Source organism: Dryas octopetala, chromosome 7 (assembly GCF_963921425.1).
Source record: "Dryas octopetala chromosome 7, drDryOcto1.1, whole genome shotgun sequence".
NCBI lineage: Eukaryota > Viridiplantae > Streptophyta > Magnoliopsida > Rosales > Rosaceae > Dryas > Dryas octopetala.
Window position 1 is genome coordinate 12502115 of NC_141372.1, and position 12706 is coordinate 12514820.

The window sequence follows — 12706 nt, forward strand, 5'->3', positions numbered from 1 at the left end:
ATTTCATTACTCAGTTCTTATTAGTTTGTTCTTTTCCTTTCTTAAAACCACAAAGAACCACCATTATTATTAGCGTCTGATTAGGTGAATATTTTGGCAAAAAATGTTGATTTTCAGAATTTTGGAGAGCCATTAGCCTCTATAGACCCCTTCCTCTACGGTATAAAAGTGGTTGTTTTTCGAAAGTCCTATTACATTATTTGACATGACAAGGTCACTTCTACATACTACACTTCTCCATGGATTCTACAAAGAGGAGATTGATTGATTTTGTGGTGAGCATCAAATTATGGGTTGTATTCTACAATTGAGAAAAGATGAAAGTTAAAAATCTTGTATAACATAATAAGGGTAAAGTTGGGAATTCAAGTAATTAAAAGATATAAAAATAATAAAAAATAAAAAATAAGTATAAGTGGAGAAAAGTGGAATGTGAATATCGTCTTCCTTAGTTTTTAATTAAGAAAAGAATCATCTAATGCATTAACTCATTATGCTATCAAAATTACCCTCTTATAGTTGATTCTTCTAAATCTGTTTATAGATGGTAAGTTCTATATATATAGCTAGCAGACTGTTAGGGATATATAGTAAAACCATATGCCTAGTATACATGCATGAATGAAGGCGGTTTATATGGGTTGCATGAGCTGAAAAAATTATTAAATATAACCGATATACCGCTATGTAGTGTAACTTATTCAACGTGTAAAGATATTATCAAACGACATGTTTATATTTGTAGGGTATAATATTAATAACATTCACTCATATTATAACACATAAGTTGATTATTGGTACATGGCAGTATATCGATTAATACAGAATAATTTCTTCATGAGTTATTTGTAAACCTCTTAAAATTTTCTATTTGTAAACCTCTTAAAATTTTTTAAGTGTGACTGTAACATCACCGCATGGTATTATTAATTCATTTATATTATATTAATATAGAGTGGGTAAAACCATAATATTTTTTTGGGTGCCGCTATTTAGACCCAATCTTTTTATCAGTAGTCCCAACACACTCTTTACACCCCACCTTCATTTTAAATAATGTTAAAACTTATTAGTACACCCAACATGTTTTCCTAAACTACCCTAACTAAAACCCAACATAACACCTATCAATTCTACTCACTACACCCACCAAACACACCAAACCCCAACATCATCACACCTAGGGGTGGGTCGGTGTCGGTAACCGAACCGCCAGCCACATACCGTCGACCGACCGACAAGGGTCGAAATGGGCAAAACGCCAACCGCTGCAGCCACCGACTCTGTCGGTGAACCGACTGTCGGTGAAACCGCAAGTGACGATCGGATCGGTTCGAAATGGATCCAAACCGACCAGCTTTCTGTTTGGGTGTGGCTGTGCGATGGTTGCAGGACTTGCAGGTTGAAGAAGAAGAAGAAGCTGCAGCGGCATCTGAGGTTGTCCATCGCGGCGACGGCATCTGAGGTCGTCCATCGCAGCGGCGAGGTTGCAGCAGTCGAAGAAGAAAGGTCGTCCATCTCGGCGGCGAGGTTGCAGGTTGAAGAAGAAGAAGAAGTTGCTACGCGCCAGAAACTAGGAGAGGAAAAAAAAGAGAAACCAGGAGAGGAGAAGAAGAAGAAGAAGCTGCTTGCTGCCAGAAACCAAGAGAGAAGAAGAAGATGAAGAAGGGTCGGTCGGTGCGGTTTACCGACGGTGTGGGGGTTTAGAAGCCGCCTCCGCCTCCGCCCCCGCCCCCTGTCGGATCGGTTAGAAAACCGCAACCAATGCGTCGGCTCTCGTCGGAGCGGTTGCTGGGCGGATCGGTCGCGTCGATTTTCGGGTGCGGTTCGGTTATAGCGGTATTCCGACCCACCCCTAATCACACCACCTCCCAAACCCAAAACCATCATGGGTACATCTTTGAGAGAATTTCGTTTTTGTTCTTATTGCTACGTCTGCCAAGTGAGTGTACAAGATTAGCAGTGATGTGCAGGGTTAAGATTTGGGTGTCAAATGATATATTATGAGTTTATTTGGGGGGTGAAAATGGGGTTTATTAATTTGTTTCTTTTTCTTTGTATCTTTGTTGCCCAGCGCGCAGTCAGTAAAGTCAAGCAAGATGCCATATTTTCCATTTGATTCTTCACTGTACAATGGCTTGCCATGAAAGAGATCACTGTCAGGCAGAAAAAGTTGATTTTTTTATTTCTCTTCACCACGCCGTAATAGATCAAGGAGATAAGTATTTTTGAGAGAGAAAAAAAAATTCTTTCTGGGAGTGAGCAAAATAAATTAAATGGAGAAAAAGTGTTTTCCTCTCCTTCCTGACCTCAAAGGCAATATACTTGTGATGGTAATAGCGGAGATTAAGTTAATTATATTTTAAAATTTTAAATTAAATGTTTGTCCCAGTTAATTTATATTAGAATAAAATTAGAAATTAACGTGTCATTGAATTGTTGGGCTACTGATAAAAAAATTAGATCCGAATAGCGGCACTCTATTTTTTTCAGTGCTAGACGTATGATAATGTAGTGTGGTGATTTTTTTAATATTATTTTATATGAGGATGAATGAATATCGTAAAAGAGAAATATTAGACTAATAATTAGTTGATGTGTTTTTTTTTTTTTTTTTTCTATAAATGCGATAATGCGGTATGTAGGCACTAGCTATGTTAGTTGCAAAAAATAAGTTGGAGACAAAAAGTTGGAATAAATAGTATTTTTCTAGTGTAATACTATATAACTTTGGTTGATCTTCTACCAAAAATATCCTTTTACACAGTTGACTTTCAATTTTGACTAATAGATGATTGTGATCCAGGAAGGATATCAGAATGGGATTCCTAGCTTGTTTAATATGTACATTTAAGGCATAATCTATGGCCACAAAAAACTTGACAAACAGATGTGAACCTTTATACATACACGCAACCATGCATAAATATATATTCATATTTATTTATTTATTTTTGGTCGGAACATTCAAATCTGTTTATACATGGAAAATTCTTGTAGTGAAGAGTAAAGGATACTGAATAAAACAAACCGCCATGACCAGAATGATATATACATGGTTGTTTACGAGTTGGATGTTTATGCTGTCTAGCTCAACCCTCAAATTAAGAAGTTTAAGGTCAAGTCATGATGCATGATTCTTTTTATCTCACAAATCCAAATGAATCCTCCAAAAATCCAATCCAATGGTCAGAAATACAACTCCATGATTCTTACCATGCTGTGTTGCTCATGGTTAGAAATTTATTCATATAGGATTTCCTGAGAAGATACTGATCGAGAATGAATCTTTACTAGGGGGAGGTTGGATCATATATTGAATATATAGTTACCTTTCATGATTCTTTACCTTAATGAATAGGAGCTTCAACCCTTCAACCTATTACCTTCAGTATATATCCTCCATTAATATCTACTTTTCTTCCTTGAACATATCATTTCTTACAACTTTTTTCTTTTCTCTCTTCTTTTGCTTCATAGAATACAAGTGTCCCAGAGTCTAATCTTCCTCTTTCTCTCTCTCTCTCTCTCTTCCTCCCTCTTGCTATGCTCTTATTGTTGTTAATCTTGTATTATTTGGAGCAATAATGAAGTGGCTGCAGCAGCTTTTAATGGAGAAATCGATTGCCAGAAAGTGCCATGTTCAACTCTGGTTTGTACTAATTGCTTCCTTTCTTTTATGCTTGGTATTGCTTTTATCAGACTATTCAGCTCTAAGTGCTAGAAGAAATTCTAATGGGGTCACCTTTCTAATCACCAACTTTGAAAGTGTAATTGTTACCACCCACCATCATCATTCTACTGAGTCTCTTCCTCCTCCTCTTCATCATGATCATGATCATCATACTAGCACTGAATTAACATCCAATGAAACCAAGAACATCAGTCGGCTGAGTACCCTTAATATCACAACAAATTCTACTACTACTACTGCTCAAGTAACTAGCAGGGTTAGTCCTCCTGCATATTCTTTTGATCATGGAAGAAAAGCAAATAATACTACCAGCTCCAACTGGAAAATTAATGGAAGTGAAACTATTACTGTCATTAATAATCCAGCACCACCTGTATATATTGGGATTGGGAAGAATAATTCTCAACATGGCTATGGTACCAAGCACCAAAGCTCTGATTCCGATTCTTGCTTGGGTCGATACATTTATGTTTATGATCTTCCTGACCGGTTCAACAAGGGCTTGCTCAAGAATTGCCCTTCACTTCTGAGATGGAATGATATGTGTCCCTACATGTCAAACAAGGGTCTTGGTTCTAGAATTCACAATTCTAAACTGGGGAAAGCTTGGTTTGCTACAAACCAGTTTTCATTAGAAGTTATTTTTCATAACAGGATGAAGCAGTACAAGTGTTTAACCAATGATTCATCATTGGCCTCTGCAATCTTTGTACCCTTTTATGCTGGCCTTGATGTAGGTCGATACCTGTGGGACTACAACACATCAGTGAGAGATGCTTCTTCTCTAGAATTGGTGAAGTGGCTGGCACACAGACCTGAATGGAAAAAGATGTGGGGCAGAGACCATTTCTTGGTTGGAGGGAGGATTGCTTGGGATTTTAGGAGACCAACAGACAATGACTCTGACTGGGGTTCCAAGCTTATGTTTTTGCCCCAGTCCAAGAACATGACCTTTTTGTCAATTGAATCAAGTTCTTGGAACAATGAACAAGCAATACCATACCCAACATACTTCCATCCTTCAAAGCAGAGTGAGGTGTTTGGGTGGCAGAGAAGACTCAGAAAGAGAAAAAGGCCATACCTCTTCTCTTTTGCTGGTGCTCCAAGGCCTAATTTCAAAGATAATATCCGGGGTATGATCATAAACCAATGTCAGTCTTCAACCACATGCAAACTTGTAGGCTGCTACCATGGTGCAAGTAAGTGTGATGACCCCCTGAATGTGATGAAGGTCTTTCAAGCATCAGTTTTTTGCTTACAGCCTTCCGGGGACTCATTCACTCGGCGATCAACATTTGATTCCATCTTGGCCGGCTGCATTCCAGTTTTCTTCCATCCGGGTTCGGCGTATGTGCAATACTCGTGGCATTTTCCCAACAACCCATCTAAATATTCAGTGTTCATATCAGAAAATGATATCAAAGACCAAAAGGTGAACATCAATGAGGCATTGCTTCGAATACCCAAAAAGCAAGTACTGGCAATGAGAGAAGAGGTTATAAGGTTGATTCCAAGAATAATATATGCAGATCCCGGGGCATCAAGATTGGACACACTTGAAGATGCATTTGACATTGCAGTTAAGGGAGTACTTGACAAAGTTGAGAAAACTAGGAGGGACATGAAAGAGGGTAAGGATCCTGGTGATGCTTTTTCAGAACTAAACCCTACGAAATTCGATATGCCTGGGCAGCCTGGGCCTAGGCGACAGGGAGAATTCAGGAGCTTCAATATTCATAGACAACAAAAGTAAATTAGAGTAGAAATACAAACACAACTATTGTGGTGTAACATATTTGTTTCAGTTGCAGCATCATTGGATATGTTTTCATTTAAAGGGGTACCTTTTCAAATCATCAGAAGTTATACTAGTGTGCATGTGTTTTTTTTTTTTTTTTGTTTAGGGGGGGGGGGGTTTAATTATGTGTTTATTTGGTACTATAATGTAAATGTGTCCTTATTTATCCAACTTTTTTATGGACGATTTAGAAAAATTGGTTTTGATCAATGATTTTTGTTTTTTTTTTCAACTTTTGGTCAATTTGAGCGGCATGGAAAATATGGTTGAAAAATCACTAGTCCTATCGAGGAAAGTGATGAAATTGTAGAGGTTTTCTTCATTACCATAAATAAAAATGAGTACCCTTTAGAGTCCAAACCCAAAAGCTAATATACATATATTAATATATATATATATAGCTATATAAACCCTTTGATCGGTTCTTTGCGAGATTAGAGATTTTTCCGACCATATTTTCACATTCGTATGGATTACTTCCAGATCAATTGGTCATTTATTGGTTAATGGTTTTTAACTTGATATTAATCCCCTCACGGAAAAGAACATGTTTGGACATGGTCTCACTTAAGAGGCCTTCAATAATACAGGATACAGATGCAAGAATGCAAGACTTGAGTGATCCCTTCGAACCCGAATGGAATTACACTAGAATACAGCATGCCGAGATGGAATCAGATGTTAATCACCTTGTGTACAAAAGCCCTGAAGGCTGCAAGCAATTAAAAGAAAAAAAAAAAAAAAAAAAACTGACTATTTACTGTTCACAGCTGATAAATTAATCATAGTCATTGTCCATGTCGAAAAGTAGATGGTTGTTTAATGTGTAACAAGAACCTAGTGTGGGGTAACTAATGCAAACCATAGAAAATATGCATACGTCTTCCAAGTATTATAGATGTCTAAATCACTCTCCAAAATCAAATTGCAAAAAACATTATAAATTATACTTGTCAAAGGCACCAAAATCTAAACTCCTTTAGTCTGAAACAGGATCACATAAACAAACTATAACAAGAAAAAAATGGACAAAAATACACCCTTTTAGTAGGCTATTAGACATTTCACTTGAAGCACTTGGCATCCAAAAGAGGCTCTCCCTCAAATGGCTCCTGGTCTTCAATCATCTGATTGACACGCTCCTTTTGGGCTTCATCTGAAAGGTCAACCTTCTTCCAGTCATAGAGCTCCATGTCATAGCACTCTTCCATCACAAACTGAGGAATCTCCTGTCCCCGGAAGAGCCATAGCCCCTGCACCTTAAATGGTGGCCCTGAGCCAATCACTAGCATCTTCCCAAAGGCGTACTTGCGGGCCAGATCCATCCGCTGAAGAAATCCACCGACCTTGTTCAGTGTCACAAAGGAAACAGTATTCTCATCATTGTACTTGTAATCACAGAACCAAAGAGAATATCCCTCAGGATCGTACATGTCCCAGAATCCTGCAGTAAACAAGAAACAAGGATGTAAGAATCTATTTGATGTTAGAAAATCCAACTGATATTTTCGACTTCTAACATTCCAAACACGAACAACCAACTGCATCCAAGTCATTATATGTCAATGAATATTTCTAAGTTTTCTGAGCACAATCTAAACAGAATTTTCAAAAGTAATACATGAAACAGAAATGTAATACTAAAGAAAAGTTCATATGGAATATGACGTGTTAATTGAGGCTGACAAGCTGGGCCTGTATCAATCATCAAACAAACTTACTGAAATGGGTTTCCAATTAACTGAAAATGGGAAATCATATAGAAGGGAAAGAGCAAACAACACTATAAAAAAAAAATTAAGGTGAAAATAATCAGACATTGAAAATAATTACCTTTAATAGCAACCTCGCGGAAGTTGCTCTTTGTGTTAGAGTAAAGCCTCTTCCAGTCATCCAATACCATCTTACTTGGGGGCAGCAAATCAAGAGAATTCTTGGGTTTTGGCTTGGGTGCCTCTTCCTCTTCCCCAGCTTCTGCTTTGGGCTTTTGTGGCACCTTTTTGGCTTCTTTCTTTGGCTCCTCCTTGGCCTTGGGTTTAGCAGATTCTTTGGGCTGGGAAGGCTTATTTGCAGACGAAACAGGTAAAACAGATTCAGTCTGCTTGACCTCACCCAATACCTTTTGGAAGTTCGGTTGATTGACCATGGTCCAAAAGTACCTCTCAACATGAGGGAACTCTGAAGTGAATTTCTTAGTCATGAGCTTGGTGAACCCCAAAAACAGATTGCATGTCATGATAATATCAGCGAGGGTTACAGAATGCCCAACTAGGTATGTGTTAGAAACAAGATGTGTGCTCAAAGCACCTAGTGCCCTCTTTAATGCAGAAATCACAGCTTCCTCAGCCTTAAACAAAAAAAGGCATAACAATCAAAGTCAGAGAAACTCCACCAGAACATTTGATTAAAATAAACGAAGTCAGAGAGACTCCAATGAACCCCATTTAGGCAGCTGAAACAACTAGGGGATTATAAGCACTCTATATTATCTAGACAGTAAATCAGGTCATTATAACAGGGAAAGAGAAGAATATATATACCCAGTTTAGTCATATTTGTGCCCTCAACTTTTCAAGATTCATTTGAACACAGGAAGATAACATGATTGCATTTCCAGACCAAAACACCTAGCAGAATCCCTTGAAAAAATGCAAGTGCAGAGTGCAGCTAGTGTAGTGAAAAAGTAATTACTGTATCCCTTTAATATGTACACACTATCCAATAAACAAAACAAGATTTACATCTAATATTGTCTCTATAATAAATGATCAACTTGAACGATGAAAAAAAAACTATAAATAGGTCCAATTATTTAAGGCAATCAAATCATGCTAAGTGAACAGACCAACACTCTCTCTTACAAGATAAAAGACTTCATAATAGCAACTCATGTGCACTAGAACAGCTATTCCATGAAACTCTTCAATGTGTCCTCTGAAGGAAGCAAAATGTAGAGCTCATCTAGTCTCTAAAATGAATAATTAACTCAACTAAATTGCTAAAAAGAGGGGAGGAATACTCTTTTCATGAGAACCAAACTCGTAAAAAAATAGCTAAATGGGGAAGAAACAAAAAGACAAATAAAGAATTCTAGAACATGTAACTTACTGGAGGAAGGTACACGCCATGCCCGATTCTTGGTCTCAACCAACTAATTATGTTAGCATCAATCTCCAATGATCCGAAATCAATCCACTGCTCGATAAGGGCCTAAGAGAAAACATACTACATTAAGCATAACAAAGGGCAGGAGCATCACAAGCAGCTCATTTCAGTAGGATTGAGGCAAAAGATAAACCAGAGAATACTAATTGATTTCAGCCTTCAAGTTTAATCAAAGAAAAACAACAGACAGAAACTAAGTTTCTTACAGTTTCAATCGGAGAAGAACCATACAGAGGATTGTCTGCCTTCAAGCGAGTAACTGAAGCAACACATAAACAGTGTTAATTTACAATACACCAATAAGTAAACAAAAAAATGGCATAATATCTTACCATAACGTGCAATGGCGTTGCTCTCGAAGATGGGACCATCAGGTGTTTCCAACACAGGAACCTAGAATTATATAAAAGATTCTTTAAAACATATATTCAAACCAGCATTTCTCTTAGTATATAACAGTTACACAAAACTCTACCTTCCCAATAGGATTCATCTTGATAAATTCAGGAGTCTTGTTTGTAACACCCATCTCAAAGTTGGGTGCAAGTTCAACTTTGACACCGGTATACTCTGCAGCAATGAGTGTTTTGTAAGCATTTTTGTTCGTCTTCCCTGCATGCAGGACCTGCAAAGTAGAGTTTGAGAAATATAAAAGATCATCAAAAAATAGTTGATATTGACATAATTGAAACCAAAGCCTATTCAGGCAATTTCCGCAAATATTAAAATAAACGGTAACAGGTTCTTATATTAAGTGAATAGTAGCAGACCCAATCACAGAAATTGCATATGTTGAAATGGGATTTCTAATATTATATTAACACTGTCAGATAAAAAAACCTAAAGAAAGTCCGATTTGGAGACAAACCCAACTTAGAGTATTTAAATATGAACCGCATCCTCATCAGGACGGACACTTCTTCGCCAAAAAAAAAAAAAATACATGATAATTACAAGTGCAATCAAATCTTACTCAGTTACTGGGCAGAGTTGAGGTACAATTTTATCACAAATATGATCTTAGAATTAAGAATTTTTAGATGAAAAACAAACACAAATTGACAACTAAGAAGAATGAGAAATCGACTGCAGTAAAACCAGAGACAATCCAGTGAGATTTAATATAATTGAAAAAAAAAAAAAAAAAACTCACCAGAGCCATGGCTTAACGGAAAAACGTTTCGCTCTGAATTGAGATCTGAAACATGCACAGCCAAAACCACACTCTTGTCAGCTATTGATGACAATAAAAAGAAAAGGAACAGAAGGCGAAACAAAAGAGAGAGAGAGAGCACCTGCGAGGGGCGAGCGTTCTTCCGAGTGAGCACAAGTGCTGCGAATGAGTGAGAGCAAGAGACGATATAGGGAAAGCAGGCTAGGGTTTTTGTTGCGACTGAAAAATGAAAATGACTACAGCTTTTTTATGGGCCGGGTCAGAGTTCACTCCGGTTACCAAAATGCAATTTAAGCCCAGCCTATTTTTAGGAAGGATGGGCCATGCACATAACATAAGAAGAGAAGAGAGAATGGGGCCTAGGTTGCCGCAAGCCCATGTGACTTCCCTGGTTTCCTTATCCTCCTTTGCCGCAAATTCCTAGGGAGTTTCTTTACTTTTGGTGCAAGTTTTCCTTTTCCTAAGCTATCAATCACTCTCCACCTCTTACTCCTATAAATACCTTTCATTCCCTCATAATTCAGCATGCTTTTACAATTCACAAATTGAGAATTCAAGAGAGGGAGAGAGAGAGAGTGACACGCAACAAGGAGGGAACCCTAGCCTTTGGAGCCACACAGCCTTCTCTTGTATATTTTAAATTTTTAATATTATCTAGTTTTTGCTATGTTAGGATGAGAATGAAACCCTAATTGTGTTGAACAATAAAATAATACTCATAGAGTTCTCCCAAAGGTCTTGTGATTTCATTTGATGTTTACATGTGATAAATTTCTATCATCTATTTGAATGTCATGCTAGTTGTTTGTTCTCTTTAATTGGTTACCTTAGGGTTGATGCATCTAGTATTGTTGGGGAATTGTGCATGCGATAATCAAGTCCATAAATTTTCAACAAGTGAATATTCTAATAGCGTATTCATGATGGTTAGAATTCATAGATGTTCATGTAATACGATAATCAAGTAGTTATATGCTCTATGTGTTTGTCAATATTCTCACATGTGCTTAATAATTCTATCATGACTAACATATGCTTAGGTATGTGATAATCAAGCTACTAGGATACATATGTAGTTAACTGGCTAATACGAAATAAACAATCTATTAGTTCATGTCTTAGGGGAATGATTGATAAGGTTGTCCGATAATCAAAGCATTTTGTGTAAACAAACTTTATCACATTGTTTGAATTGAATTGTTTGACGCCATGATCTTTGTACTTTATAATTAGTGGTGGATTCTAATTCCTAGCTATGCAAAAGTGTGTGTGTGTGTGTGTGTGTGTGTGTGTGTGTGTGTTTGTATTTCTAATTTGCAAAGTTTAGTTAATCCATTGGTATTAGTTTCATTCCCTACGGGATCGAGCTCGTACTTTGTACTCATTCCTATAAATGTGATTTATGCACTTGCAAGTAAACTTAGAATTTCATTGAAATAATTAGTTCTAAGAAAACAACAACAACAACTTTTTTGCGTTGTTCTTAGGGAATGGTAATTAGTGCCATCAATTATCTTGACTTGCTATTAGAATGTATCTACTTTTGTAGATTTAGTCTTTTGTTTCTAGTTAGCTTTTAATAAAGCTTTTTTTACTTAATTTCCTATTCTAACCACTTCTTGTTTTCAGTTTTGAAAGGTACTTATATTATTAGCTCTGAACTTGAGGATAGATACATAGAGGCAAGAGAACAAACTCTTGAGCTACTAAGAGACTTGCAACCCCTTTATCTCCAAGAAGTTCAAGTGAGTCTAGTGAGTATGATTCGAGCCAAGAAGAAGTAGCAATGGCCGATAACACCAATGATGCCCCCCAACCCTTAAGGCATTTCTCATCACCATCATTGACCACATAGCCTTCGTGCATCGTCTACTCTACCTTAGGCAATGAGAATTTCAAGCTGGAGTGGGATGATACACTTGCTGCCAAGCTTTCATGGTTTGGTTAGAGAGAATATGTATCTCCATCAATCTAAAAGAAATTTTGGGGGTGTTTGAGACTACTAAAGTAAGAGGAGTAGATGATACCCAAGTCCGCCTATGTTTGTTCCCGTTTTCACTTAAAGATAAGGCGAAGAAATGGTTATTCTCTCTTCCGAATGCAGTAGTTGCTATATGGGATGATCTCACTACCAAATTTTTTAAGTTCTTTCCAGATTCTAAGACAAATGACATCCGCAAGCAAATTCTTAGTTTTGTATAGAAATCTGATGAAGCTTTTCATGGGACGTGGGAAAGATTTAACAAGCTACCATGGTTCCAAGTTATGATGACGACATGAATTCAATAACTCATTAACTCTTTCCCACGTCTCATGAAAAGCTTCATCAGATTTCTGCACAAAACAGAGAATTTGCTTGCGGATGTCATTTGTCTTGGAAGCTGGAAATAACTTCTTCAAAAACTTGCTAGTGAGATCATCCCATGTGGCAATTGATGCACTCGAAAGAGATCGAGAATAACCATTTCTTTACTTTATATTTTAGTGAAAACGGGAACAAGCGTAGCCAAACTTGAGTATCATCTACTCCTCTTACTTTAGTAGTCTCAAACACCCCTAAAAATTATTTTAGATGAAGATACGGATCCTCTGCAACCAAACTATGAAAGCTCGGAAGCAAGTATATCATCTCACTCTTCAGCTTGAAATTCTCATTGCCTAAGGTGGAGTAAACGATGCACGAAGGCTTTGTGGTCAATGATGATGATGATGAGAAATGCCTTAAGGGTCAAGTGGCATCATTGGTGTTGTCGGCCATTGCTACTTCTTCTTAACTCGAATCGAACTCACTACATTCACTTGAACTTCTTGGAGATGAAAAGGCTGAAAGTCTCTTAGTAGCTTTAAGAGTTTGTTCTCTTGCCTCTATGTACCT

The 12706-nt window shown here is 37.3% G+C and overlaps 1 protein-coding gene, 1 non-coding gene and 1 pseudogene across 2 annotated transcripts; 2 read left to right on the forward strand and 1 right to left on the reverse strand.

Moving 5' to 3' along the window:
• The first annotated feature begins 3124 nt into the window (after positions 1–3124).
• LOC147279792 (putative xyloglucan galactosyltransferase GT14 pseudogene) lies at positions 3125–5550 on the forward strand (annotated as a pseudogene).
• An 867-nt stretch (positions 5551–6417) lies between these two features.
• On the reverse strand, positions 6418–10068 carry LOC147279793 (elongation factor 1-gamma-like). Its single transcript, XM_086249612.1, has 8 exons — positions 9953–10068; positions 9811–9855; positions 9133–9282; positions 8990–9050; positions 8864–8916; positions 8601–8702; positions 7326–7839; positions 6418–6936 (listed from the first exon to the last, which is right to left on the reverse strand). The coding sequence occupies exons 2-8, from the start codon at positions 9817–9819 to the stop codon at positions 6557–6559; spliced, it is 1269 nt and encodes a 422-aa protein (XP_086105738.1). The 5' UTR covers positions 9820–9855; positions 9953–10068; the 3' UTR covers positions 6418–6556.
• Positions 10069–12091: 2023 nt separating this feature from the next.
• On the forward strand, positions 12092–12197 carry LOC147279794 (small nucleolar RNA R71). Its single transcript, XR_015123722.1, has one exon. It is a non-coding gene; the product is annotated as a small nucleolar RNA R71 (small nucleolar RNA).
• The last annotated feature ends 509 nt before the right edge of the window (positions 12198–12706 follow it).

Excerpts from the sequence above, each read along its gene's own strand:
- LOC147279793 (XM_086249612.1), bottom strand. Across the intron at positions 8,703-8,863 it reads GTTCTTCTCCGATTGAAACT|GCCCTTATCGAGCAGTGGAT; the intron begins GTAAGAAACTTA and ends GTTTTCTCTTAG. Across the intron at positions 6,937-7,325 it reads CCGCGAGGTTGCTATTAAAG|GATTCTGGGACATGTACGAT; the intron begins GTAATTATTTTC and ends TGTTTACTGCAG.